Consider the following 27,456-nt stretch of genomic DNA (forward strand, 5'->3'; position numbering starts at 1 on the left):
CTCCCTCAACCCCACATTTGTGCCAGCAATGCAGCTCTGCTTACCTTTTGGCTTTAACATGATCAGTGGTTGTTTCGCTCTGGAATTTCGAACAGCCTTGCTGACAAGTCATTGAAACTTTCTGTGGGGGTGGTTATGTTAGTCAACTGTGATGTCACAATTAGTGCATTACTCATAATATATAAAATATTGTTATAAATTCAATCAAATTAATGTATTAAGTATACTAATGCAAAAAGTCAAATGAGCTGTGAAGGGCTGCAATACTACACACTGCCACCAAGGGGAGCCAGAGTTACCCAACGTACACAATGACCCCTAAATAGCACTTCATGAAGCTCAACGCATTTCCACCTAGTTGCTCTGTACGGGACCATGATGCTACAATATAGTGCAAAGAAATATTTTATATAAGACAGCCTTTCAGGAAATAAATAAATAAATAAAAAAATTTTTTAAAAATCAGCGAATGGGTGATACTACAAAAAGCAAATCTGATTGTTTTTTATACCGTTTTCAATGGAATTAACAAAATTTAGCAACCATTTTAATCATATCCTGAGGACATAGGGGGAAAAAAATGGATCTAACCTCCATTTTGGCAGGAGCACATGCAGACTTTTGTCGAAAGATGTCAAATGAAGTGTTTGAGTCTCCGGCAGACGAAAGAGGACAACATGGTGACAAAAAGAGTTCCATCTGTTCCAAAAGATTCCGGTGTGCCGGACAACACAAACACAAAGTAAGAAGGTCTGCTTGACCGGAGAAGACACACACACAAAAACGTACATTCAAAAACATCACATCATCAAAACGGCTGCCGTGTGCCAGGGAAGCAAATGACAAGCTATCACAACATTTTAATACTTATTTCTGTCTTGCACATTAGTTTGACCCACTACATGCCAATATTGATACTATTTTCTGAAAATACCCAAATTAAAAAGCAAATATGTCATTATTTGGTAAATGTACTTTACAAACTCTAAATAAAAGGCAATTAAAACCAGCATTTGCGGATATGCTCAGTGCGACGATGCTAACAATGCTAACCCGCGAGTTGAGCTTGCATGATCCACAGACCAGCAGGTGGCGCCAACATGAAACAAACACAGGAAAAATTCATTTTAACCTTTTTTTAATGAACCCTGATTATTGTTTTAATTACACGTGAAGATGAACACAAAAAGAGAAACATCGAGCGGTTGCCTCCCCCTCCTCCATGAAGCCGTCAATCAAGTTGATTGACACCGACGAGTGGAACAACAACAGTTAAACATTACAATGCTTTTTTTTTTTTTCTTTTTTAACACGTTTTCCTTACAGAATCCACCAAATATGGAAAAAATATATACACACATAGCATTAATAATAGTAATTAAAAAAAAAAAAAAGAAAACAGATTCCTGGGTTACACGCTTGTGGTTTAAAAAAAAAAAAAAAAAAAGAAGTTAAAAATTTAAAAAATAAGGTCCACTAGAAAGAAAGAGTGCAAATTGGAACCCCAAAATATTCACAGAAAAAGAAAACAAAAGAAAAAAGCGGCTGAGCAAGATTACGTACAAAATAAGCTGGTTAATATTACGATACAATATCATAACAATAGTAAAAGTAAAATATGAATGTGTGCGTGGAAAAGGGGGGGGGGGGGGGGTAAAGCTGGGTGTGTTTTCTTGACCAGACAGGTAGCTACAAATAAAAAATAAAATATGTATGAGGTTTTGCCTACTTTGTTTGTTAAAAAAAAACAAAAAAAAAAACAAAAACGAATTTAAGAGTCAAAATAGCACATTTTCTGGCAAAAGTGAGAACAAAAATGTGCAAGACTGCAGCTGGCTTTCTATGTGGAACTGTGGAAACCAACACACATGCTAACACGTACATATTCTGTCTCTCCCACACGCATATATACACACTGAGCAAGTCATTCTATGGGAAGTCCCGCTCTCTCCACTCTGCGCTGCGCTGAGGTTTAGTGATGTCATTTCCCGTGTGTGTGTGTGTGTTTGTGGAAAGGGCGTGTGACTTTTCTATGGCGATGTCTGTGATGTCATCTAACACTGGGGTGTGTGTGTGTGCGTGTGTGTGCGTGCGTGTGTGTGTGTGTGTGTTGGTCAGCAGTCCGTGTCTCAGCCAATCAGTGTGGTGCCAGTTTTGGACCCGCCTTTTTCTATGTGTTTTTCTTACGTCACCATGGGTCCTAAATGTTGTTTCTTTCATATCCATGAATATAAATATAAACTCTGATGGCGGCACGAGAAGGCAAACGCGTGGTAATACACTGGGAGTTATATAGAATATATATATACTGTATTCATATGTACACGTATCTTCAGCATGAAAAATAGTTTTTAAGTTTCCCGATTTGTATCAAACGACCATATTCAAATATAACATTTGGATTTTATTTGACTAAAATATATATATGTGTGTGTGTGTGTATTTTGATGTTACAAACAGAAGGCAAGTTGGTAGGTGGTGCTTTAAAAAGGCACGCTTGTTTGGATTTAAATTGGAAATATAATTTTTTTTTTTTAGGTCAAGAAAAATAAGCTCTCTGCCTGAGTTTTGCTTTTTGACATTCATGGCAGCAGCGCTCAATCAAAAACGACATCCCTCAGCCGCACTTGTTGCCGATAAAAAAAATAAAAAAAAACATTTTAAAGAAAAGGGTCAGCTTTTTTTTGGCTCGGAGAAGCAAAATGCCCCAAAAAAACCCCCCAAAAAAAACACAGCGACACGCTAAGGTGGGAGTCTTTGGAAATGAAGGGAATGACGACGGGATTCGCCAAAGCTCCAAAAATGCTTAAGTTTCTTAGTAAGCAGAAGGGACAAAATGTCCGCCCCGGCATCTCAACATGGCCGGCGGCGAGTCTGAGTCACTTCCTGAAAGCGTACAAGCATCCCGTCCAGGAAGAAGCGGTTCCGTAAAGTCCGGAATGTTCCCGGCCACGATGCCAGGGATCCCTCTTCAGTTTGGAAGCCACCTTGTAAACCGCCGCGAGGCACTTCTGTCAAGTCAACAAAATGGAGAGCTTGCCACCTGCCAAAAAAGGAGGTGAATCCAGAGTCTCTAATGATCTTTACTGTTCATGTTTTACCCCCCATTTGACTTTGATTGGTCAAGAACAACAAAAATCCAAACTTGTTGTCCTCAAAGGAGTGTGTGGCGCTTTCAACCAAAGACATTGACCCACAAAAAAAAAAAAAAAAAATTGTGGCCACAATATTGATATAACGTGTGAGCAAAACGACAATTTGTGGCCAAGAAACAGTTGAACAATAGGTCAGATTTGGTATCGCCAAAAAAAAAAAACCTCAATTTTTCAAGGTTAACCAACCAATGTATGAATGTTGAGTACAAAAATATTGTATGACCTTAATCAAAAGTATAATGCATTAAAATGTCAAAAATAATCATGGGGGGCACGGCAGGTGACATTTCTCTCCCTATTTGTGCTTTTTTTTTTGTGTACAAATCCGTCTCAAGTCTTCGGTCTCTCAAATTAATCAAAGCTAATGAGTTTGGAGGGTGAAATACAAAGATCCCAGTGGATCGAGTCAATTCAAACTTTCGTAATATTTTGTACGAAAACAGAACCGCAAGTAGGGGAAGAATGAAACTTTTCAAATGAGCTAGGAGTGGGAAATAACTAGATAGCTAAATCGGGTAGGGGAAGAATGACATTCTTCCGCGGTGATTAAAAAAAAAATGTTTTCTTCAAATTATTCACAGCCAATGAGGCAGCAGGATGAAAAAGATCAATTCTAGTGATTCGGAATCAAGTCTCTCGAGAATTTAGTCAGGTTTTGTACAATAAAAGTACTCCAAGTCGTGGTTTCCAATAAGCTAGCACTCTTGTGTGGCCACAAATTAGCCATGCGTGCAGAAAATAAAAATGACAAAAATGATGAGATCATTCTTGGACAATTCAATAAGCTTCTCTAGAAAAAGGTTAGGTGCCACGAGCGGTATGGCAAAGTCAAGTTTTCAGCCCCCAAAACCACTCGGCAACGCCAAATTTGGTCGGCATGTTTCATCATAAGAAGACCCACAAAAACCTCTTAAAGAATTTTGGTCTCAAGCGACCATTTCAAGGGTCAATATCAGAACATAGTCAGCTCCACTCTCTCGACTAAATATCCAAGTGCGCGGTATACGTATTTCGTGGCTGTGAATTAACATTTTGAACGCAGTTTGTGTATATTGTGGCCACAATTGGGGGGGGGGGGGGAGGAAAAAAAAAAAAAAAAAAAAAAGTTCTCATGTCATGACTTGTAGCCTCGGGGGGGTCTCAGCAGCTGGCGTTCTCCAGCGACAACTGGGCGGTGGCTCTCTGTAGCTCAGAGCTGGCCCTGCGCTGGGTGGGCGGCGGGGGCATCATCAAGCCCAAAATCAGGCCCCGTCCTCCCCCGTTGTCCACCGGCCTCTCCCTCTCCACCTCCTCACATCCCTCGGCCCTTACCTTCTTGTCCTCGGCCTCGTCCCGCTCGCCGTCCGCCTCCATCTTCTGGTCCTCGCTCCAGCGCCGCTTGAAGCGCAGCTTGAGCGGGATGCAGCGGGTGCCGCCGGGGCTGACGGGAGCCGCCGGCGCCGGCGCCGGCTCCGTCTTGAGGCTGAGCAGCGGGAACGCCGAGTGGCCGGCGCTGAGAGGCGGCGTGGCCGGGGTCTTGAAGACCTCTTCATCCTCGTCATCCAGGTCTGGATCGTTGCAGTCGGGCTGCGGGTAAGAGGCGGGGGGGCTACCGTTGACCTTGGAATGATTGTGGAGCTGATGATGGGACGCGGGCATGAAGATGTCGTCATCCTCGGGGTTCAGCTCGTCTTCCTCGCTGATGTCGGTCACTTCTACTTCCTCCTCGGACTCGATGTCTGATATGGGCTCCACCTGAAAGGAGTACGGGTGGTTGTGAACATGATCTGCTGACGGTCTCACCAGACACGGACACGGTACAGTGAGTATTTGCCTGCGTTTGATGCTCCGTGCGCGTTCAGGTCGTGACTGAAGGTTTACAATTGCGACAACAGCTACGCTCATTCCCGTCAGCATGCCAATGGTGTTTCACATTCCGAGTTAGCATGAAGCTAACAGACTTTGGCCCCATGAAATCAACTGCTTAGAGCGAGCACGGTCGGCCTCTAATTTGAAAAACTGCGAGTGGCGGTGACATGTGCGTATGTCGAAGGGTCTCGGGACGTCACTTCCTGTTCCGGGTCTCACCTTGATCTTGGGCGCCGCCGCGAACAAGGACGAGTGTCCGGCCGCCGAGGACGATGAGGACGCCGCCGCCAGCGAGCTTCCCGCGTCCCTCTGCTTGCGTCCGAGAGGCGGCGGTTGCAGCTTGAACTTGAAGGCTTCCTCGCCCCCGCCGCCCAGTGAATGGGAGAGCGGCAGGGGCGGGCCGTGCAGGTGGTGGGGGGCCGGCTTCTCCGGGGTGGGTCGGTGGGGCTGCGGGATGACGATGTTGGGGTAGTGGAGGAAGGCGCGGGGGCTGAGGTGGTAGTTGTAGACGGACTGGGTGTGGGCCTGAAGGTAGTGCTTCATGTCCTCCGGGTTGAAGGAGAAGTGGGAGCCCATCATGGGGGAGGGGAGGGACGGGGAGGGGGTGTACGGCAGGTGTGGGGTGGGGGTCATGGAGAGGGCCGGCGACAGAGTCGGGGCCAGCAGCCCGCCGGGGCCCGGCAGGGGGGACACGGGGAAGGGGGACAGCGGCTCCGGGTGGACCCTGTGAGGTCTGGGGAGCCCCGCCGGGTTGGGGGTGCCGCCGTAGAACCTGAAGAGCGACTCGTGAGGCAGGCGGGGCGCCAGGAGCCCCCTGAAGACCCTCTCCGGCCCCACGCCGCGCTCCTCCGACCCCACCGCCTCCTCCAGCTCAGAGTTGGTGGAGGTGCCGTCGCTGCAGTCGCTGACGGAACCGCGGGCCATGCGCCGCGCCACGCTGCTGAACACCCCCGGACTGCGAAGCTCCTCGCTGGACGACAGCACGTCTGACGGCGTGGAGGGGGGGAAGCGGAAGTGGGTGCCCCCGGTCGGCACTGGCGGGGCGCTCTGCGGGACGCCGCGACCTGCGACGAGGGGAGCGGGGGAGGCAATTAGACATTACGATGAGCAAAGTGGGACCGCTTAGCACTGTGGATAAACACCATCCTTCCACAGTGACTCACTGCTGCTGTGTTTCTAATCATTTGCTGGAACAGATCATAAAAAAAAAATAAAAAAAATCATTAAGAACAAACCATGTGAGGTTTTGGCCGCGTATACAAAACTTGACTTGTTTGGGAATTTGTGGGCGAGAGAAGACAAATAATACCACAAGCGTCGCATCAGTGAATCTGACGCCAAGGCCGGGAACGTTTGCCGGAGGCTAAAGGCACTCAAATCATGAGGGGCAAAGGCTCGGCGATACGGCCTTTAAACTATTTATTTATTTTTAACAGAATCCGACTTCCGATATGAATCGATTTTTTCCCTCTCTGCATATTTAAAAGCGAACGTAAAATTACAATGGCATTATTTAACACTTTTTGCTTTTATGTTGATTTCCCTTCTGGGCTAACTCCTGATACTTTGAAACAGCTTAACCCCCCCCCGACCCCCGTCTGTGGCATTTCACATTTTAGCATTAATCTAGCAGACCTTTGTTACACGAAATGATATGGTTTGGTTGACCATTTTTGTGTTTAAATACAAAATGTCGAATTCTCTTTAGTTTTGTGTCAATTTAACAATCAACTTCAACTTGGAGTGACAAATAAGCGGCCTGAAGGAAGCACGCTTTGTCTCTTCTTTGGAGAATTGTGCAAGCGAGAGTTTTTTTCTTATCCTCAAAGTGATGCTACATGATAGTGTGTCAACAATTCTTGACAGGAAAGAGTGAGCACTGGCACTAAGGAAAACTTTATGAAGTGTGTTTCAAAATATTTTAATGGTTTAAAAGAGAGGTTAAACTACATATAAAAAAAAAAAATGGTCTCCCTTTATTATCTACCGGGGGGAACGGGGATGGGGGGGAGGGGGGCTGGAACAATCCTCCGCAATAAACTGGGGTTCACTGGAAACAACACAAAGGATTAATTCCCAACAATTTGCCCCCAACCCCCTGGAAAATGGGTCCAAGATGGGTGCCCCTTCTCTCAGCCCTAACCCCCTTGAAATCACGCCCCCCCCCCCACACACACACAATCTGGCGCTCCTTCCAGCAAAACTGTGGCACTGCAATAAATTTTTGGCCTGCGTGTGCATGCCAGAATTAAATACTGGAAAAGTTGCTCTCGCTGCCATTACAAACATGGGCTGGGCTGCTCTGCTTCCCCCACTGGCCTGCCACTGTGTGTGTGTGTGTGTGTGTGCGCGCAACGATCAGCGCAGACTGACGTGGGCACGCGTGTGTGCATGTTACATCCCAACACGCGTGGGCCACATCACACACACACTATAATTAAAGTATCGTGCCGCACTTAAGTCAGCTCCATATGGGCCCTGTTTACACTGGAACAGAACACAGAGAGACCACTTTGTGGGGGGTGGGGTTGGGGGGTTGGAAGGGCGAGTGTGTGGGTGAGGTTGTCATGATGACATGATGACATCACGACACACAATTTATTGATCGTAAAAAGAATCGTGTTGAATTCAATGGGTTTCAAGTGCTTTGCCACCTGACATGCTAGCCACGCGGCTAATTAGCATCGCAACTACGTCGAGGAGGTGCACCGGAGGAGCGTTTCCGTCCCTCTATTGGCACGCATTTGACACTCGCTAACGGTGACCTCCGACAAAGCGGTACGAAAATAGCTCGAGAACAAAACGCCGACGACAGCGTGACACGTGTGCGTGTACCTGAGCCCATATCGATAAAGGGGTAGTTGACCAGCACCAGTTTGTTGAAGTTGAACTTGTAGGTGAACCTCTTGCCTTTGGTCTTGTGGAGGATCCTCTTGTTGTAGTAGTACCTGCGGGGGCGACACGTCAACGTCATCGCGCGATCCGCCAACACCTCCTCCTCCTCAATCCCCCCCCCCCCCCCCCCCCAATTCACGCGACGTTACAGGACGTGGCGACTTGCAACGCGCACACCCCACCCCCCGTGGCAAGAACATGTGGTGATGTACGTGAAGGAAGTGAGGCGTTATGAGTCACCGTCAGAGAAGGTGGAGGAGTGAAGAGCGAGCGCCTGACAGCTCATCTAACAAGATGATCAAATGGCCCCGCGTGAGTCACACAGCGAGCCTCCGGACTTTGATTCAGCAGAGTCTCTCGCTCCATTGTGAAAGGCGAACGCTTCATTCTGGGAGGACTTTATTCACAGTTTCCACACCCTGGCTGCATTCACACATTTTGATGTCAACAAGCTGCAAACATTACGTCTCCTTCCATTAAATCTACTCTATTTCTTTTTCTTACGTAGCTCGGCACTTCATTGGGGGCGCCAATGACATGTAACGAGACCCAATCTGAGAGTATGTTTGCACTGTAACACACACACACACACACACTTTTACAATCGATTATTCGGACTTGGCATTATTAACAACGAAACGTGCATGTGATGTGCGGGCATCGTTGTTGTGCATTTATTGTTTGTTTGTTTGTTGTGAGCTCAACTCATCTTTTGGAAAATTCAGCCCCTGAAGAAACGTGAATTTTGGGAGGCGGGTCCATTATGAGTAGACCCGCAAAAAAAGTCTCAAGGAGCCACGGCTGAAAAAGCCGGAGGACGTCTGCCGTCTTCGTTCAACGCAGGTCGCTTCGGCCCTTTAATAGACATTTCTAAATTTGAGACGCGTATACGCCTGGCAATTTGTCATCAGCGTTATTGTTGTCGAAAAGCCAGATTATGGATTGGATCTGATTACACACTGAAGGTGTACCTCATCAAGTGTCTGATGAGTGTATCCAAGCGACGAGCACTCAAAATAAAAGCCGGACGTGGGCGGCGGCGGGCCCGCGCGAGGAGTCGGGACGGACGAGCGGCTCCTGGAAAGCGTCGCGGAGAAGTCCGACACGTACGCGCGAAAAGAACACGCACGCACGCGCGCGCACCGGCCGGCCCCGTCTGGCTTCGAAGACCACTTGAACTTCCCTGAGCCGGAGCGCCCTGCTGGCTCCGTGCGCCCAAGTCACGAGCGGCTGCGACATTCCCGCTCGACACGAAAAATAGGAAGAGCGACAAATAAGGCGCAGATGGGCCGGAGGAGGGCTGACATATAACAAGGTGTGAAGCGCATGTGCGCGTATAACGAGACAGCGCAACTCATCCGGCAAATGGAATCCACACCAACCTACAACACAGGAGGCGACACGGATGACAAACCGTGTGTGTGTGTGTGTGTGTGTGTGTGTGTTATGTACAGCAAGAGAACAGACCGCCCGCTAAATAAAACCTCAACAACAACAACAACATCATCATCATCATACATGTGCGCGACACAGGCCGAGGGAACGCATCTGAAACGGCCCGTTGCCGTTCACTCAATCTGACCCGAACCGGTTCTGAGGCGTGTGACAGACAAGAAGTGATGAATATGCGCAAGAGCAGCACAGAAAATGAGAAACAGAAGTCATGATGTCCACACGGGTGTTTGCCAGGAGGGTAACGTCATTTTAGAACCAGCTTTTATGGTATAAAGCTCTTTTCCATCCTAGGAAAAGTGTGTCCGTGTCTTCAGAGGTTTTCCACTGTCATAAAATATATCGCTGGGGGAAAAAAAAATCTAAACGCACACGGGTGCATAGGTTGCTAACTGGTTAGCCGTTAGCACCTGCTAGCAATATTGTGGGAAGCACAATGGCCGTAGATGTACTTAATTCATTCAGTGCCATCCATTTTCAGACCTGCCTTTACCCTCCCACGTAAAAAAAAAACAAAAAACAAAAAAAAAAGGTATATAAATACGGACCTGGAATTGAATGTTTGGATTCTTAAAAGAAATAAAAATGTGTCCTTGGAGCTGTTTTAATGTGGTAATGTGGCAATGTTGAAAAGTGCCTCGACACCTCAGTCAAAAACAATCAAAAAAATTAAAACGAACTATTTTTGGTACTAGGACTTCTGCAGCTTGGCCAAATATAGCCTAAGTGTGCTTGGTTTACTCTTGTAAATAGCTAATGCTAGCATAAGGTAAAACCCGAAATTGAAGCGGCAAAACATGATCGGAAACGACATTCAAATAAACATATAAGCTTTTCATCAAGTTTAAAAATCGATAGCCCGTGGTCTGACCTGAGGGCGCGGCTGAGCTTGTCGTAGTTCATCTGCGGCTTGCACTTGCGGGCGCCCCATAAGCGGGCCACCTCGTCCGGGTCCTTGATGACAAACTCGCCGTAGTCGCCCTGCCAGGCGATGACGTCGTGGTACTCCTCCTTGCGCAACAGTTCCAGGATGAAGTGCCAGAGCTGGATCTGCCGCGAGCCCGGGCTCGACTCGGGCTTGTAGGCCCACTCGGGGAAGGCGAACCCTGCGATTGGACGACAGACAAGGATGGAGATCAGGGGGAAGGTAAATGAAGCAAGGGAGGGTAGGGGGGGGCCATAGTGAAACCTATCCTGAGCCATTTGCTGAACAAAGATGGCTCCAAAGCCTTGGCTAATATAAAAGTTGTAATCGGGGTCAAGCGAGTAAGTTGAAGTGAAACATCTCAAGTGGCGTACTAAATTTTTTGTATGTCGAGAAGGAGCTAATATTAGCGAAAGTTGTCGGAAATCAAGATGCGAAATGGAACGACAGCCAATCGGGGCCAACCAGCGTTGTTGCTGGAATTAAAAAGGAGAAACAACTTGTAGGAAAAATGACAGCCACTGAAATAAAAGAAAACAGTTAGCTTAGCATCTTCTATTTCTTCTTATTTGTAATTTCTGGCAGCTTGGAATGACCTGTGGCACTTCCCACAGGTCAGTCTTGGTACTACACCACTTTTCAATTTTCTTTTGGTGTCATGTGGTGTCTTCCACATTTTAAAAACTTGTCAAAAATATGCTCCCTGACCATATTCCTTAAAGTACATTAGCAACTGTGTTAGGAACTTGTTCAAATGCTAAATCGTAAATTAATTTGCCTTTTTTTTTTTTTTTTTTTTATGACAGTGACTCAGCGTACAACTCTGCGAGTCCCAAGTCCAGAATCTTAATTCTTGCAGCTGCTTTCTCAGCACCACAATAGCTGGAACGCAACGTGCCGACTTTGCCTCGTTTGCCGGGAAAAAGTCGGGCTGGCCGCCACCATGGGCGGCTTCCCGCAGGCCGCGGTCGCATCACCGGCGCGCGCGCGCTATCGCCGTCGAATGGCCGCCGTTCAAACGGGCGGACCTTGGCCGAGGTGCAGACAAAATATAAGCACGCGGGCTCTGTGGCAGTAAAAGACTCAACATATGGCCTCAGTGTCACACACACACACACACACACACACATATACATACATATACACACACACACCTCATTAAAACCAGATGTGCTTGGCACCCAGGCTCAACGCTGAGGTTAAGAAACATATGGGCACAATATAACAATGTTGCTTTCTGTGTGTGTGTGTGTGTGTGTGTGTGTGCGCGCGAATTTGAGAAAAGCCCTATGGCAAGAACTCGGTTGCAATCAGTTTCCCACACTCCGCAAACTGTGTCATATCTATCTAGCAACATTAGCAACGATACAAACACACACATAACTGGGGATGTCACAATAATCGCTCATATCGCGATATTAAAATCGCCACAATGTATCGCTGTTGCCACGTCACGATAACATCAGCAAAAGCCCAACTTGTTTGTGCAGTTCTAGCACCCTCTGGTGGTTAATTAGCGCACTTTAATTTGATGCCACCTACGTTTAAGACCCGCGCTAATCGCCAATAGGAGCCAAGCCTATTTCTGAATATCGAGAGCGTTTAGTATTTTGAGCTTTCGATACATCTCCAAACTCCCCACAATATCGTGAAAATTATCGTATCGTGACATTTGAATATCGTGACATCCCCAATACACACGCACACACACAAACAAAAACAGATACTAATCAGCTATGTCGCATGGGTAAATAAGCGTGCACATCTGGTGCATTTTATTGGCCTGTAAATGTTTTGGGCCAGTGGCATGAAAACTGACTGAAACATGGAAAGCAGATGAAAAGAAAAAAAAAGAAAAAGGAAGACGCACCTGGCAGACAAAATGGCCTCCCACGGTCAAAAGGTATCACAATATGGAGCCCAGATGGCCATTAAAATAATGAGGACTTTTCCTATTTAGGCATAAAAGTGCTTTTGCGGGCCCGCATGTCATTTATGAACATGTCGGCAAATGTCTAAAAGAAGCATCAAGGAGCCCGCCAGGTGGTGGAAGCCCATTTTGGGCCCACACAGGTCGTGCGTGCAAATTAGTGATGTCTCGATCACATTTTTTTTTTCGGTACCTGATTTTGAGGATCTGCCAAAACCGAGTCCCGATCTGCGTTAAGGAGGGGAAAGAAAAAAAAAAAAAAGAGCGCGTGTTTGTGTGTCCGAATGTATGCGAGCGCGTGCATGGCCGCGTGCGCGCGCTGACTCGGCACATTCTGCCCGCGCTACACCGATTTACGTAGCAGCTCATTTACAGCCTGAGCAAGCAGCGACATGTCTCGCTCCTTATCAACATGGCACCATAACGGCGAGTGTAAAGGGCAATGTCATACGTCCCTTGGCCGAGGAAGCGCGAACCGGGCGAGCGGTGGTAATCATTCCGCAAGCGAGCACACGCGGATACGAGGAAAAAATGAAAAAAAAATGAGAAGAATAAAGGAAACGTGACTGCCCTTGCAAATAAATCTTTGGCTGAACCGCCCTGTGGGGAAAATGGAACACATTCAAGCTGCCTAATAGTCAAGTGAGATTGGCTACAAGTCACCTGTGACACTAATGAAGAAAAGCACTATAGAAAATGTAGCGGACCGATCGTCTCGGTGGGAAAAATACTGCTCATCCTGGCGACACATTTTATTATTGGGAGGGTTAAAAACAGCAACTAATCGGGCTGGAGAAAAAGTGAATGAAGACGTGAAGATGGAGAAATAATCTGTAAACAGTGTCTGATTGCGTCTATGGCCGTAACATTAGGTACACTTGCACAATCCGCTCTGATTGAAAAGCGTCACTGTAAGACAACTGTTTCGATTCCGGTGGCTTTGACATTTTGAACGGACTTGGGGGATTTAAAGCTGATCTGAAGTTCCTGAAAACGATCAAAGTACATTTTGTAAACGGTCAAAGCACATTAATTATCCAAAATACCAATGGCCCAAAAAAAAAAAAAAAAAACTACACCCAATTCAAAGAAACAGATGTCGTTTTTGGAAGCATTCGTCCAAAATGACAAAGAATCCAATAAAATCTCTTTGGCACCCCGTTGTTATGATTCAATTCCCGGTTTGGTTCCTACCATGTCAGAAAATCGGCACAAATGTCGATCATTCTTTTCCCAAAGTAACAGCAGATGCTTGCCAATGTCTCATATTGAAGAAACGCAAAGATGCGTCTTTTTTTTTTTTTTTTTTTCATGGGAGAATACAGAAATCCAAACAGATTCGTTTTTTTGTGAATGCATCATGTATCATGAGGGGCTGATTGAGGAAAGTGACGGAAAACGGAAGATTCTCGACTTGATAAGCTGAGGGCTGGACGGCCGCTCTACTGACAGGGCCGGGAAGTCATTTGTCCCTCATGCCAAGCGGCTTTTAAGCGGCTATCTATTGTTTGATTTACTCATACAACCATCCATCCATCGAAAGGAGGGAATAGGAATGAGCGTGAGTCAGCCTGCAGACAATGAGCTTCTGAGAAAACACATCTGTCAATGGGGTCCAATCACTCGTGTGCACGTGCCGCACGCGTGCACGTCCCACGTCAGCGCCGCGGTGGGCGATCCGCGAGCACGCACGCGCGCGTTACGGCAGGTTAGTGGGCGAAGGTAAGTGGGTTCGTGCGTGGGCGGGTGGAGCACGTGCACAAAGAACACAGGAATAGTGATCCCCCGCCCACGTACGTGCGCGCGCGCGTCCCCGCTGACTCACGCCGCGTTGGCTTTTGTCGTCCGCCGATCGCGCCTCCCACCCTCGCTGCCATCTCCCTTTTCCCTTTCACGGCGGCCCGCCCTCGCGCCCGCCCGCCCGCCGCCGCCTCCCCGAGACGCAGTCGCCTGGCAACGCAAGCTTTTAAGGGCTAAAAATAAGCAGCTGACTCACGACGAGATGGGATTCAATTACATGGGGGGGGGGGGGGGGAAATAAAAAAAAGTTGTCAGAGGAGTTTGCGGAGTTTTGGGCGGGGAGCCAGCGGATCAGCTCACATCTGGACACAGAGTCGACGCTGAGACGTCCGGCAAAAATGCAGCAAGACTTGTTTTGTATTCAAGGTGGTTGCTGTCGGTTTTATTTCTAAACACGTGAGGCTCATTCATCAAGCACTACGGCAGGAAAATCAGCAAAATAAAGCGGGGGTGGAGGGCTGGGTGTCAATCACTAACGTTAAAATACTATTTCATATCAAATGTTAATTTATACACCCAAGTTGATCTTTTATTATCTGATGACACTGTCATGTGAAAGCCAAAAGGTAAGCAGAGCTGCGTGGGAATTTGTGAAAGATTAAAGATTGGCATTAGTTTAAAAAAAAAAAAAAAAAAGTGGCACATGCTTGATGAATTTGTTGACACAGTGTTTGGCAGAGGAAGGTATACTCGCGGTTGGCAATAATTGACAAGTGGACTGCAGTGTATGAAGTGCTGCGTCCGCAAATGAAAATACTTTTGCCAACATGGCTCCGCAGATACTGAGTGAAGAAATGCTTTTTTTTTTTTTTTTTTTTTTTTTTTTTTTGAATGCAATATGATGAAAGATACTTTGATTGGGAGATATTGTTAAAAGCACAAATCAGAATCACTGCTTGAGCTGGAAAAACAAAACATGCGTCCAAGGCTGTCAGCAACAAGTTTCTGTAGCGCACCGCCCACTCTGTGCATTCACCCCTCCCTTCCTGCTATTCTTTGCAGAGTCTATATTTAGCCCTCGCAAAGGTCGTCTGTGACTCAGGGGCACGGCGGCGATGCAGAGAGGCGAGCGGGCCGCGCTAAACGGCGACGGCTGGCTGCCATCCAGGGTGGGAGGTTATCCGGATGCCATCAGCCTGTGCGCAAAAAGGCAGGAAGTCGATGGCTGGGGGGGGGTCGAAGGGGAATCTCCCTGACGTGGAAATTCAAGCTCAGAAGGGAATAATTAAAGACAAAGTAAGCGCATTCCCTCAAATAAATGCCCTTTTTGATTTCTGTCCAGGTAACTTGTGGCAGCCTCAAGTGGGTTGTCTGAGCCAATCAGAAGATTCCAACACAATAAACAATAGAACATTTAGGGAAGGGGAATTCTACATGGCGAAAGTGTCTGAATTCCCGCCCAATTTCAGGCATGGATCCTTGAGAAGTCTTCATGCATCTTGTTAGAATAGACACGTCAACGCACTTTCATGTTGAATGATGGAACTGGTGTCGGGGGCTCTTTTTTCTTTTTTTTTTCTCCTCTCTAACGTTCCACAGGGCGTGACTGGGCGAGTTTTGCGGGGTCGTGTTGCCAAGCCCGGAAACACAGACGCGTGCATTTACAAAAACTGGTGAGTTTATAGCTATGTGGAGGCCTCCGGAAAGGGGATTTGTTGGAGAGGGTGTTTTCACTGCCCTAATAAGAATCGCAGCAATTTTAAGCTTTCCCAGCATTTCACTTTTTAATGATCTGAAAGGTGCGCGTGGCCAAAAGATCAAATCGCTCAAACTCAGCGGGTCGCCCGGCCTCGGTCGCAGCCGAAGGAGCACCCGCGCCCGCGTGGATCACACGGTTCGCAGTCGGACTCGTGAGCTCATAATCACCCTCGCCCGGATGGACGTTTGGCGGCTAAGCGCCAGCGAAGAGTCTGCAAAGCCCCGGGGGGGGGGCGGGAAACCGACGGGCCGGAAAGATTAGCGGAGGAGAAGGGCCGATGGGGCCAAAGGGAAAGACGAGCCCGCGGAGATGAAAGCGGGAGCGAGGAGGCGCACTCGTGACGCGGGAGCAGCCAGAACTTGAACCAAGGTGAGCCTGAATACAAAACAACAGCTTTTTTTCGCCTGTCGCGAGGTCGCGCCGGCCCGCCCGCCCGACGCTCTTGCCGCGGTTCCTCCAGCGCCGATAAGGAGCCGTATTTTGGCGGCGGTAATCGCAGCAGTTGAAGCAGATCACAAGCGTTCGGGACGCTTGTCCGAAGACCGAAGCCTTTTAACGGACGCTGGTCCCAGAGCCAGAACCAAGAACTTTAATGCACGACAAAGACTGGGAATAGACGAGTCAATTCTTAGGTGGGCGACAGTGACTTGACCGTGGAAGGTGAGCGTCGATGAATAAATGAGGTCTTTAAAAGGAGATGATCATGACGGCAATCCTCGATTGATATACGACGGGCTCGCAATGCAAGCGGCAGATTCCATACGTACAAGACTGAGCTGGGGGAATCGCGCCTGAGCGGGTCGTCCGCCGACCCGCTCCCAGACAACGGCGAGCCTGTCTTAAAAAAAAAGCAAAAAAAAAAAGCGAGAGACGCAATAGGAGGCAGACAAACAAAAGGAGGAGGGGGAGATGAGTCACCGTCTCTGGGACAAGGCGGCGCAGCATCTCACCCGAATGAACGCTTGAAGTGCTTTTAAAGCAAACTCTGTTCACATTTTTTTTTTAATACTTCCACCTTGTATGAGTGAATGGGCCGTTTTCATTTTTTTTTTTTTTAAATAAAAAAACGTGTTTAGACGAGCATGAAAATGCGGTCATTTTCAAGCGCCTTTGAAGCGCTTCCAACCGCTGTTAGTGTGGAAACCGGAGGCGAAAAACAAGCCCAACCCGAGCGCAACTTCTTTCGAGCGACTGATGACGTTTTTAGTGATCATTCACGTGTAAACGGTCCAAACCAATAGAGCCTCCTCGGATAGTTTTCCGTCACTTCGCACTGCGTTGCCATTGCATAGTCCGAGGTCCAAGCAGAACTCGAACGGACTGGAAAATGTGGCCGATCCGCCGTCAAACGTAGAAACGCGAAACCATCTAAGTTCGGCAGTCAATGTAATTGAATTTTGTGACTACTCTGATTAATCGTTCCAGCTATAAACGTAAGCACCCCAAACGAATTCTGAATCTAACCGGAAGGAAACGTTCTCCATGTGGCAATTGACACTTGGTTGCCATGACGCAGCATATTTGAAGTGGTCCGGAAAGAGATGCGCATCGGCTTTTGAATGCGCCACAAGGCCAAAAAGGAACCAAGTTGACTTGCTTCATTTCCAAGTGCAGAAAAACCCGGCGATTCTGTGCACCGAAATGTTGCGGCACTTTCGGGCAAACCGGGAGCAAAAGCGGAGCCCGAAGAAGCCGAAGCGAGGCCGCGCCGCAGCTGCCGTCGTTTGCGGCGCGGCGGTGCTGGGAGAAATTTAGAACTGGCTGCCGTCTTGTGGTTTTGGTCACCAGACGACTTTCATTTTCCTCCAACGCACACGCGCGCACAAACACACACACACACACACACGTGCGGCCGCAGCCCAGAATAGGCCCTGCGAGGTTCGCATCCAGGAGGCTCGCACCACTGACTCATTCCTCGACTGGCTGCCAATCAAAGCTTTTTCAAGCTGCTTATCGTGACACTAAGCAACGCGGACAAGCGGGCAGCAAACGCTGGAAGCTTCGCGTCGGCCGCGCCGCGGAAACGGACAAGCGGCGTATCGACGTTTCGCGATCGATTCCCGGGAGCGATGGAAGTGGAGATGAGGTCCTGGATGCTCGTCAGGAATAAACGTCAAGCGTCTTGATCAGCTCCACATGTCCTCGCCCCCGGCCGCTTCTGCTGAGAAGGCGTTTCTTCCACGTGTGTCAGCGCGGCGAGCCGGCGTCCAACAAAGTTTCATGTTCAACGCGCGGCAAGCAAAAGAAGAGCGCGAGATCAACGCTATTTGTCACGGTTGACAAATGGGACTGTGGAAAATAGAACAACGCGTGCCTCGCAATCACAAACACTCAAATTTAACTTTGGGATTAGGTCAGCCAAAACACATCACAAAGTATTTTTTTGTTGTTGTTGTTGTTGTTATGACTGAGTGCTATCAGAGTTGATATGACAATCGGTGAAACGCTAACAAGCATCGGCGAGGTGCAGCGGTGGCTCCCAAGATGTTAACGTTTGGATTCAAGGTTGAGGTTTTCGATCAAATCGGGAGTCGGGGAAGCGAACGGCGACGTCCAAAGTTTGCAACTCAGAACAAAACGACATCCGATTTGAGCCATCGTTCTAAAAGCTACAACGAGAGGTCAACTACGTTGACTTCATAGCTCGGCTCGCCGATAGCCGGTCCGACGTGAACAGATCAGGTCGGTGTGACTTGAATTGACGGGCCAAAGTAAAAGACAACACCGACCTAAAATTATTTGCACAGCAAGTAGCCGACAGTTTAGTGCCAACCCCTGAATTTGAGCGCACAGCGGCCCTTTATGGCTGGCATCGCTTGATTTTTGCCAGCGTGACCTGGAACGTGTTTGAAGCCCAAAGAAGACTTGAGACTTCCTCGTGGTCCGCACGGCACCGAGACTGTTTGCTTTTCCTCGCAGGGCGGCGCTGCGCGAGGGACGCAGCAGCTCGCGCCGACTGCATGTTCGATTCCCCACACAGCGGGGAAGAAAAAAAAAAAAAGTGGGGGACTTTCTCTCGAAGGAGACGTCTGGCTGCGTTACTCAGCCTTTCCTCGGCCGCCGCCGCCGCCTTAATTCCCCCGTCGACGGCATTAAAGCTGGATCTTCTCGCCTCTAGACTGAGCGGCTCGTGCTTGGCGTTAAAAACATTAAAGGCGGAGGCGCGGCGGCGTCACCGCAGGGACACGGCGGCCCTCGCCAGCCAAGGCGGGAATATTAAAAGAGCGTGTGCGCGCTAATGCGAGACAGACGAGCATGTGTGTGTGTGTGGGGGGGGGGGGGGGTGCTTCTCTCGGGCTTCTGACTTTCGCCGGGATTCTTTTGACTCGTTGCCTCCGCCAAGGAAGTTGGCGGGACAACTCAACGCAGGGGGTGGCGCATCGGCCAAGGAAAAAGTCGTGACATTTTCGCGCCCCTTGGTGAACATTTTAGCTCCTTGGTTAAGGCTCTCGGATTTTTGCGATGGAGCCCCCGGCAATTCCATTATGGCGCGTCACAGGTAAATCGACTTCTTTATTATTCGACATCCGCGGGAGATGAAGCCGTGCAAGTTAATGATTGCATCTCATTTGGAAGCTCCACGTTGAGGAACGCGTGGCTCACTTGAAGGAGACGACAAGGGCGGACGGGCGTTTTGCCGCTGATAAAGGCAAGGGGCACAAAGGTCAACGAGCGGCCTTGAAGGCTGACCTGCGCTGATTATCACCCACGGCGTTTACGAGCCACCTTTGAAGCGGGCAGCGGCGCCGCCGAGCCGTTCAAGTGTTCCTGCCGCAGAAGTCGGGGCAAAGAGCTGATCAAGAGATGAGCTTTGGCCATCATCAATTCGCGGCGTTGGCGCGTCGAGCGTGCGACAAGAGTGGCATCAAACGCACAGCCGCGCCATGTCAAGACAGAGGGCGAAAGAAATGTCAGAGAAGGGACGAAACGTTGCGTTTCTGAAGGTCGTAGACAAAACAGGAGAGAAAAACCTTCCCACGGCGCTTTAGTCAAAACATGACATCACCGTTTTGGACCACCAAACTTTGGATCATTTATGTTGGCACGGGCAAACGTCAAATGCGAGGATTTTGACCCCTGTCGGCAGGTCGGATTGTTTCCCCTCGAAAGAAGTCACAGAGCAGCGACAAGTAGAGGGTGTACCCCGCCTCTCGCCCCAAAGTCAACCGGGATAGGCCCGCGGCCCATCCGACAAGCACGAGAGGGAAAACGGCAGATCAATATTGAAACTCCTTGTTCGAGTCATTTTTCATTTTTCACAGATTTGGCTTCAGCCAAAGAATCCGTCCGCCGCCGAGGACGGCCGCCATTTGGAGATTGTTTATCAGGCAGGAATTCTTGTGAGAATCCTGTTCCTCGTCGCGGGGGAATTCCAAGTGGTCGTCTTGACACGTCCTTGCCGCGACGGAGTACAAACGCACGGTCGTTGGAAGACAACAATGTAAGGCCGCACGAGCTCGGAGCACATTAAGTGAAGAAATCGGGCAGTGGGGACAAGTGCAAGTTTGGGAAATTCTTTCGAACGATTTGAGGGGAAAACGACTGCCTTCATTGAGGAAATGTATCGTTTCAATACTTTTTCAGAATCTGCAGACACCCTGTCACAGTTTCGCAAAACCTTTGACAAGGTCACAAATGAGTCGAATTCCAAGATGAAGGCGCCATTTTAGCTCCTTATTAAGATCTCGTCCATTGATAACGTTCCGGATCAAACTCTCTCCACCTGTTTTCGGCACGCTAAAAACGGTGGACTGACCGTTTTGAATCCAGTCCCTCCCGGTGGGAAGATGGAAACACGCTGACGGTGGTCGGTCGATTGGCCCTGCGGCGGTTGGACCACAAATCGCCGTCGCCCGCTACTGGCCTGAGCGGAGGCGAAGCATCAAATAAAAACAAATAGTTGACGCGAGCCGCTGAAGTGTGTGCAAGCGAACCGCACCGAGACCACACATTCGTCAACATTGAGAGGCGACAGCATTGGCCGTCTCGTTGGAAGGTATATCAAAAAAATATTAGCTTTTGGATAGGGCTTTAAAAAAAAAAACAAAAAAAAAAAAACAGGCAGGCAGCAAGTGTATGCGCTCCGGACAAGTCTGGGACAGATCAACCAAAATTCAGCGGCCACAAAACCAAAACTGGGCTTTTTATTTGATTTATTTTTTTCCCCTCCGTCGAGTTTCTGAGCTCGGCGGCTCAGGCGGTGGTCGCTTGTGAGAGTCCGCCTCACTTTTTCCCCGCTCCAGACTTTCCACTCGCGCGCCGCCGCCAACAGATGCCACACTTGGACGTCTGAATGCTGCCATTTAGAGGAAGAAAAAGAAAGAAAAAGAAAAAAAAAAACGAACATTCTGGATCCGTCTAATTACGACAACACGGGCTGGCGGGCCACGCTCGGCTGCAAGTGTGCGAGCTTCTGCGAGCTTGCGGGCCGAGGGCAGGTTGGCGCAGGTTGGCAACCGGGCCGCCGGTGCCGCTTCTGGCGCGTCATGTGTCAGGGAAGGCAGTCATAACACGGAGCGCCTCTTTCGGTTTGAATAACTCCAGTCAAAACACGGGCCCCTTCCCAAAGGCGGCGGCGGCGGCATCTGCCGGGAAGCTCCCGCGATCGCGCGAAGGACATTCTCACGGTTCCAAAGCACTTTGTCAGCAGGGTACCTGAAGTTTACTTTCGGAGCTTTTTGAAGCAGCCATTTATGAATTATCCTCTGCGGAGAATGACTAACATGACTGCCGTTTACCGAAAGGCGCTGCGAGGATTTAAGTGTCAAGTTTGATTTTCCAAAATGGAGGCCGTCATTGAGCTTTGAACAAATAATCGTCTTTTGAACGAATTTGATGAATTTGTGATTGATCTCCAATAGGGTTGAGTGATTTTTAAAAATCATCTAGAATGTTTTATTTAACTGAACCTTTTTTTTTTTTACACGCTATCATAAGGAACTTTTTAGTAACTGGTTTCAGAGTAGTTCTATGCTGCTTTTAATGGAGCGCATTAAATTGCGCACAGGGGTACCTAATTAAAATGTATGGACGACATGAAAAGCTGAACACACACACACACGCACGTCAATCAGCACATTTTTTTTTCTCCTCGTATTTGTTTGGCCCGCATGTCCCAGCTTGTGTGCGACCTCCTTTCTATTCTTCCTACTCGGGTCACCAAAGCCACTGTACACACACACACACACACACGCACACACACCCCCACACACACTTCCAGGAAAAAATGCCTGCCACCACAGTGATGACCCGCGTGTCGACTCCACAACACACCAGGGAGATGCTGACGTCACTCTGTGGCACTTTTTTTTTTTCCAGGGTTTTTCTTGTCCCAATCAGGAATGTGATGGAGTCAATGTGTGTGACGGTCGTTGGGGGAGTATCTGGGCGGGGGGGGGGGACGTTAATTGCATCCTGTCATTACTATATTTACTCCATCTGGCAGATGTCTGATTTATTGAGCAATGTCTAAACAACAGTATTTATTCATTTAACATTTATTACATTGGGGAGGCTTTTAACCACTATCTGATTGATAATAATTATTACGCTACTCGTCACTTTATTTTTGCTTCCTGACTCTCCGCATCACTCCAGCACTAGTGGTATCCTTTCATCACGTAAAGACTTTTCTGCACCAAACCCGTATCATCTGCATTTTCTTCATTCTAATACAAATGACCCGCGATTCTTCGGGAACCAAAAGCAGGCGTGGAGAGGAAGTGGGCACCAACAGCATGTGATACAACAACATCTTCACAAAGTCACGGCCGGGGAGTCAAAGTCAACCACATCATCGGTCACCGACGTGAATAGTTCAATTTGTGAATAGTGAACCGCAAATATGAGGCCCATTACTGTATTTTGGCATGACGGTACTTTTAAGACCTGAAGCAGTATTTGAAGGATTCATTGTCATTTTGAAGGATAATTAAGGTTTTTGGAAAGGGTGAAAATTGGTCTGGTTCAAAGAACTGACAGGCCTGAAAATAATGTCAAATCTGTCTTGCATAAATAACCCCAAAATTTGGTCATTTCCCCCCACTCTTTTCAACACCATGTAATTGCCATTTTCTTCATTCCCTTAGAAATGACGCATGAGTCCAAACAGCCAAATTCAGGCGTAGACAGGAAGTGGTCACCAGCAGCATGTGATACTCACAACAACAACAAAAAAAAAAGAAGAAGAAAAATCACAAACACTGAAGCAAAGTCAACCACATTGTCCTTCACCAACATCTTGGCAAACTTCAACCAATAAATTTGGCGATGCAGCGAGACAGTAAAACAACAGATATAAACCAGCAGGGCTTCCATCTCATCCAAAACGGTCTCAAATCAACTTCAACGAGTTCTTCTTTGACTATAACAAATGGTCATCCAATAGCGGAGTTTTTCAGCAAATTGGGGGGGGGGGGGAAACCCCCACAAATGGGCAAATTGATGAATATGCTGCAGATTACTTCACATTTGCGTTTTTTTCTGAGACCTTTGAACTGTGAATTTACGGATTAAGTGTTACTTTAAAGGATAATTAAGGCTTCCATTTTTGAAAAGGGTGTACTGTGAAAACGGCCTCACATAAACAACCCATAAATTTGGTCATTACCCCCAATTTGATCAACACTGTATAATCACCGTTATTTCGAAGGGAATGACGCATTTCTCCGAAAGACCAAATTCTGGCGTAGACGGGAAGTGGGCAACAACAACAACAACAACAACAACAACTTCACAAAGCCACCGCCGGGGACTCCGAGTCAATCGCATCCAACTTTCGCTGACACCTTCGCAAACTCCAGCAACGCGGCGAGCCTGAAAACGGCCGGCAGGGGGTCCATCTTCCGACAAAATGGCCTCCTCTACTCAATTGCGTCTTGTTCTTCCTGCACTTGAACAAATGGTCGCCCCTAAAGGGCAATTTGGTCACTTAAAAGTCAAACACTGGCCGTGTTGCGCACGCGTCAATGTCAGGCGGCGCCAAACTGACCGACATATGACCATGCAACACAAACACACGCGCGCGCACAGACTACAACTCACAAACACATAAATACGCTGGCGGTCATTAAGAGCAGCCCTGTCCTCGCCAGACTTAACGCTCGCTAATTGCTCATGTATGGCCCCTTTCACTGGGCTCTCTCATACACAGTGAGCAGACACACACACACAGTAAACTCACATATACACACGCACCAAGCGCAACAAAGCGGGCCGGGCCATGACGTCGGGCGTGTTGATATAAGGAGCAAACACAAGTGGAAAATTGGACTTGCCAGCGGCCAGACTGCCGACTTCCTGATAGGAAGAGTTTGACCCATTTATATTTATACGTATGTGCATGAAGTCACACAGGAAGCGCACACACAAAAGGCCCGTGTGTGCGTCGCACGCGGCAACAACACGACTGCAATTGCGCTTGCAATTGAAATGTTTTGCATTGTTATGACGTGATTTCATTTTGTTACACTTGTAAAAAAAAAAGGAAAAATAAACAAACAAACATGAAGTCACGTACTCACAAACCTGCACTAGCACATTTTGCCATGCCGTAAGGATCTGAGCGCCATTTTATAGCCGGGCTTTTTTAGCAACCGAATATTAAGTATGTGGGAATACACACCCCAAAAAACGCATCTACACTAAACCATGGGAGTGCGTTTTCAAACGCATTTACAAGCATGCCAAGCCTCTAGGTGGCAGTAGTGAGCCAAATACCGTCCATTCAGAAGGCACCCGCGTCCGGGGAATATACCTTGGACGTATCGGAGTTATCTGGCGATCAAGAGCCTGTACTCTTCAACGAGAAGCAGTAGTTGGTTGCGAACAAATAAGAAAGCAAAAAGGCGCCAGAAGAATGGCTATAACCAACGCAGCTCGGCGGGCATCTATGTTGTCGCTCTTGAAAACACAAGTCACCTAAGTCAGAGCATTTTTGCCGCATAGTGACGACGTAAATCTCCGCTTCCGACTGTCCACATCCAAACACGGGTCCGGGGATATCCGCGAGCCTCCACTGTGGCTCGAGTTTTTGGTTTTCAATGGGGGGGGGGGGGGGGGGAACAAAAAAAAAAACGTGCATGACAGGGCAAACCGCAGGCTAATATCGTCCGTTTGCAAAACCCCCGGGCTACGTGTAGACAAGGGCTAAGTGGAACAGAAAAACACGAGCAAATGTGTTTGTTTGGATTCTTTTCTCGAGCAAATAGTTGATCATAATTGAGGAGTTTAACATGATTGGCCATTCTCTTGCTAAACACACCATCACAGCCTTCTTATCCCAGCAGGGGTGATCTAATCAGGCTAGCCCGGCTCTAATCTCACACTCTTCTCCCGTAATAAAGACAGAGCATCAGTTGATGTGGAAAAAGGAGCGCTGTCGGGCAGGAAAACTTTTTTTCTATCGGGGTTCTGAAAAACACCACACGCGTAAAAGCGACTTGGCATGAAAGCGGTCACACCACAGATGCATCAAGTTCCTCGCGGCGAAGCAAAACCGCACTTTGTACACAAAACGTGCTTCCTGGTTTGCCGCACTGTGACAATCTATCCATCTACCCGAGAGGCCACGACATCGCGTTTTATTTACCACTCACTAACTTGGGATGTACGGACACCAATTCCTGTGCCCATGCTCTGAAAAGAAAAATGCTCCAATACTATAACGCCAATACTACTTTGACAGCACGACATATGTTTCGAGCAGGAGCGATGGCTGACAAAAAGGAGACACTTCAAGCAAAACACAGACAATGATTTTTTTTTTTAGCAGACTGCACGTCGGAAAAAAGACTTATGAATTTCACTCGGGCGACATCGGGGACCGATGATCTCGCGCCGTATCGCCTACTCCGTAGCCTACTGCTCAGCGTCACAAAAAGAAGTAAATGAGTGTGTGATAAAGTCGCATTTCACTTGTCCCGTCTCACTTTTATTATTTGATAACTATTCTCAAGAAGCAGTCTTGTATTTCGTTTGACTCACTTTATTCTGTAGTTTTCACACAGTGGTAGCACGGCAGCGGTATTCCTGGAATTCTAACATCTTCTTTGTCTCTCATCGATGTACTTCTTTTCCACAGTGCCCTCTAGTGTTCGGACTGTGACACCACATAACTGAAACGCCTTGTGTTCCAGGCTACACTGAATGGAAATGGCAAGGCTGTTTGATGTTCACAGGGTCAATTGTTCATCTTTTTTTTTCTTTTTTTTTTTTTGAGTGGAACTTGGGCCATACTTCAGTAAAGTTTGTGTTTCTGGAAAGCGTTTGATTATAGTAAAACATTTGCATCACAATTGCAAGACGTACCGAAACATTTTTTGAAGTATCGTTAGTTAATTTGGCGAGTAATCAAATACAAGTACCTGAACTTGTACTTGGAAAAGAGTAGTGGGATGCCCAATTACTGAATTTGGTATTTACTTTTGAGGGGCTGTGAAAAAAAAACAGAGTGTCCCTAAAATCAGACACATAGGAAATCGCCTTCCAAGTGAAGTGGAGTTACTGTATCGTGAACTATGCCCAGCGCATCATCATTTTGCATCACAATCAGGCAAAAAAAATGTAATATTCCAGTTACTGCTAAAATGTACATTTTTTTAGCAATGCGTCTAGACTTTTCAGTGATCCCTGTGACTCCTCGCTTCCCTGAGCGTACCATCTCGATATTAACTGTTTATTACAATACATGCAAATACATTCAAATAAACGAGCACGTTTCCCGGCAGGGTGGCTTGCCTCAACTCCTCCAAAGTTCTCAGGTTAACATCGCCGTTGATCACTCACGCCAAAAGCGCCGTGGGCAAGTCAAGCACGATGCAAATGTGATTGTTAATTCACGCCGACAGCGAACGGTCCCTTACTGGGGGTGCTGAACAAAAGCGACGGTGTGTTGGGACGGAGCCTCTCAGGCGCCATCGTTTGCAGCCACTTTCCCTTGGAGAAGTTGGTGAGTTAGCGTGCTAGCAGTTCTTAGCCGCCGAAGCTAAGCACTCTTGTTATTCCCCCCCCCACCCCCTCTTCGTTAAATAACAACACATGTGCTCAAATGGGCGAGCAAGTTTAAAAGTATGAACGTAGGTACTCACCCGGTTCCCCCGGGGTCTTCATTACTGTCGTCGGTGGGCTTCTTGGCTCACTTTTCCCGTCGAGTGCTAACTTTTCCCCTGGGCTTAGCTCGCTAGCCGCGTTAGCCTCTCGGTCCTCCCGTGTTTGTTCTCACCGAATGGCCCCGGGAAAAAAAAAAAAACAGCAGCTCCTCAGCTTCTTTCACTCTCAATCCCCGCTTGGATCACTTTGGCTTACTTTCCAATCGCCTCTGGAAAACTTTTATGAGCCGCGTTGAGGTTTTTTTTTTTCATGCGGGGAAAAGTTGCCCCGTGTCTTCGCAGGGGGAATCCGGTAGGCAGGCCGAAGTAGGGGGGCGGGCGGGCGACGGGTGCCGAGGGCTCGCTTGACGGGAGCGAAGGAATGGCGAAGAAGTGGCGGCGAAGCTACAGTTTGAGTCGGCTTGTGGGAACGACGTCGCGTGGTCCACTTGTGCTCCACATCATCGTCATCCTCCGCCTCCTCCTCCTCCTCCTTTTTCGTCGTCGTCTTCTTGCACGCCCGCGACTCGAACGGCGGCGCTGCTCGGAGAAACAAAAGTGGCCAAGCCAACACTTCTTTCTGTGCGCTGCTTTCTCCGGCGCACACTTTCTTTTTCCACTCACTGTAGCGCCCCCGGCCCCCCTCTTCCTCCTCCTCTTCTGTC

The 27,456-nt window shown here is 48.1% G+C and overlaps 1 protein-coding gene across 1 annotated transcript; it reads right to left on the reverse strand.

The window, feature by feature from the left end:
* Positions 1-1,121: 1,121 nt before the first annotated feature.
* Positions 1,122-27,448, reverse strand: erf (Ets2 repressor factor). Its single transcript, XM_086015123.1, has 5 exons — positions 26,792-27,448; positions 10,222-10,456; positions 7,839-7,951; positions 5,223-6,067; positions 1,122-4,889 (listed from the first exon to the last, which is right to left on the reverse strand). Exons 1-5 carry the CDS (start codon positions 26,811-26,813, stop codon positions 4,296-4,298), a joined length of 1,809 nt encoding a protein of 602 aa, XP_085871249.1. The 5' UTR covers positions 26,814-27,448; the 3' UTR covers positions 1,122-4,295.
* Between the last annotated feature and the right edge of the window lie 8 nt (positions 27,449-27,456).

Source organism: Filicampus tigris, chromosome 18 (genome assembly GCF_054856515.1).
Source record: "Filicampus tigris isolate MCC_2025a chromosome 18, RoL_Ftig_1.0, whole genome shotgun sequence".
In the NCBI taxonomy this organism is placed as follows: Eukaryota; Metazoa; Chordata; class Actinopteri; order Syngnathiformes; family Syngnathidae; genus Filicampus; species Filicampus tigris.

Excerpts from the sequence above, each read along its gene's own strand:
- erf (XM_086015123.1), bottom strand. The coding sequence starts at position 26,813 with ATGAAGACCCCGGGGGAACCGG. Across the intron at positions 10,457-26,791 it reads GAAGACCCCGGGGGAACCGG|GGTTCGCCTTCCCCGAGTGG; the intron begins GTGAGTACCTAC and ends GTCCAATCGCAG. Across the intron at positions 4,890-5,222 it reads CGGCGGCGCCCAAGATCAAG|GTGGAGCCCATATCAGACAT; the intron begins GTGAGACCCGGA and ends TACTCCTTTCAG.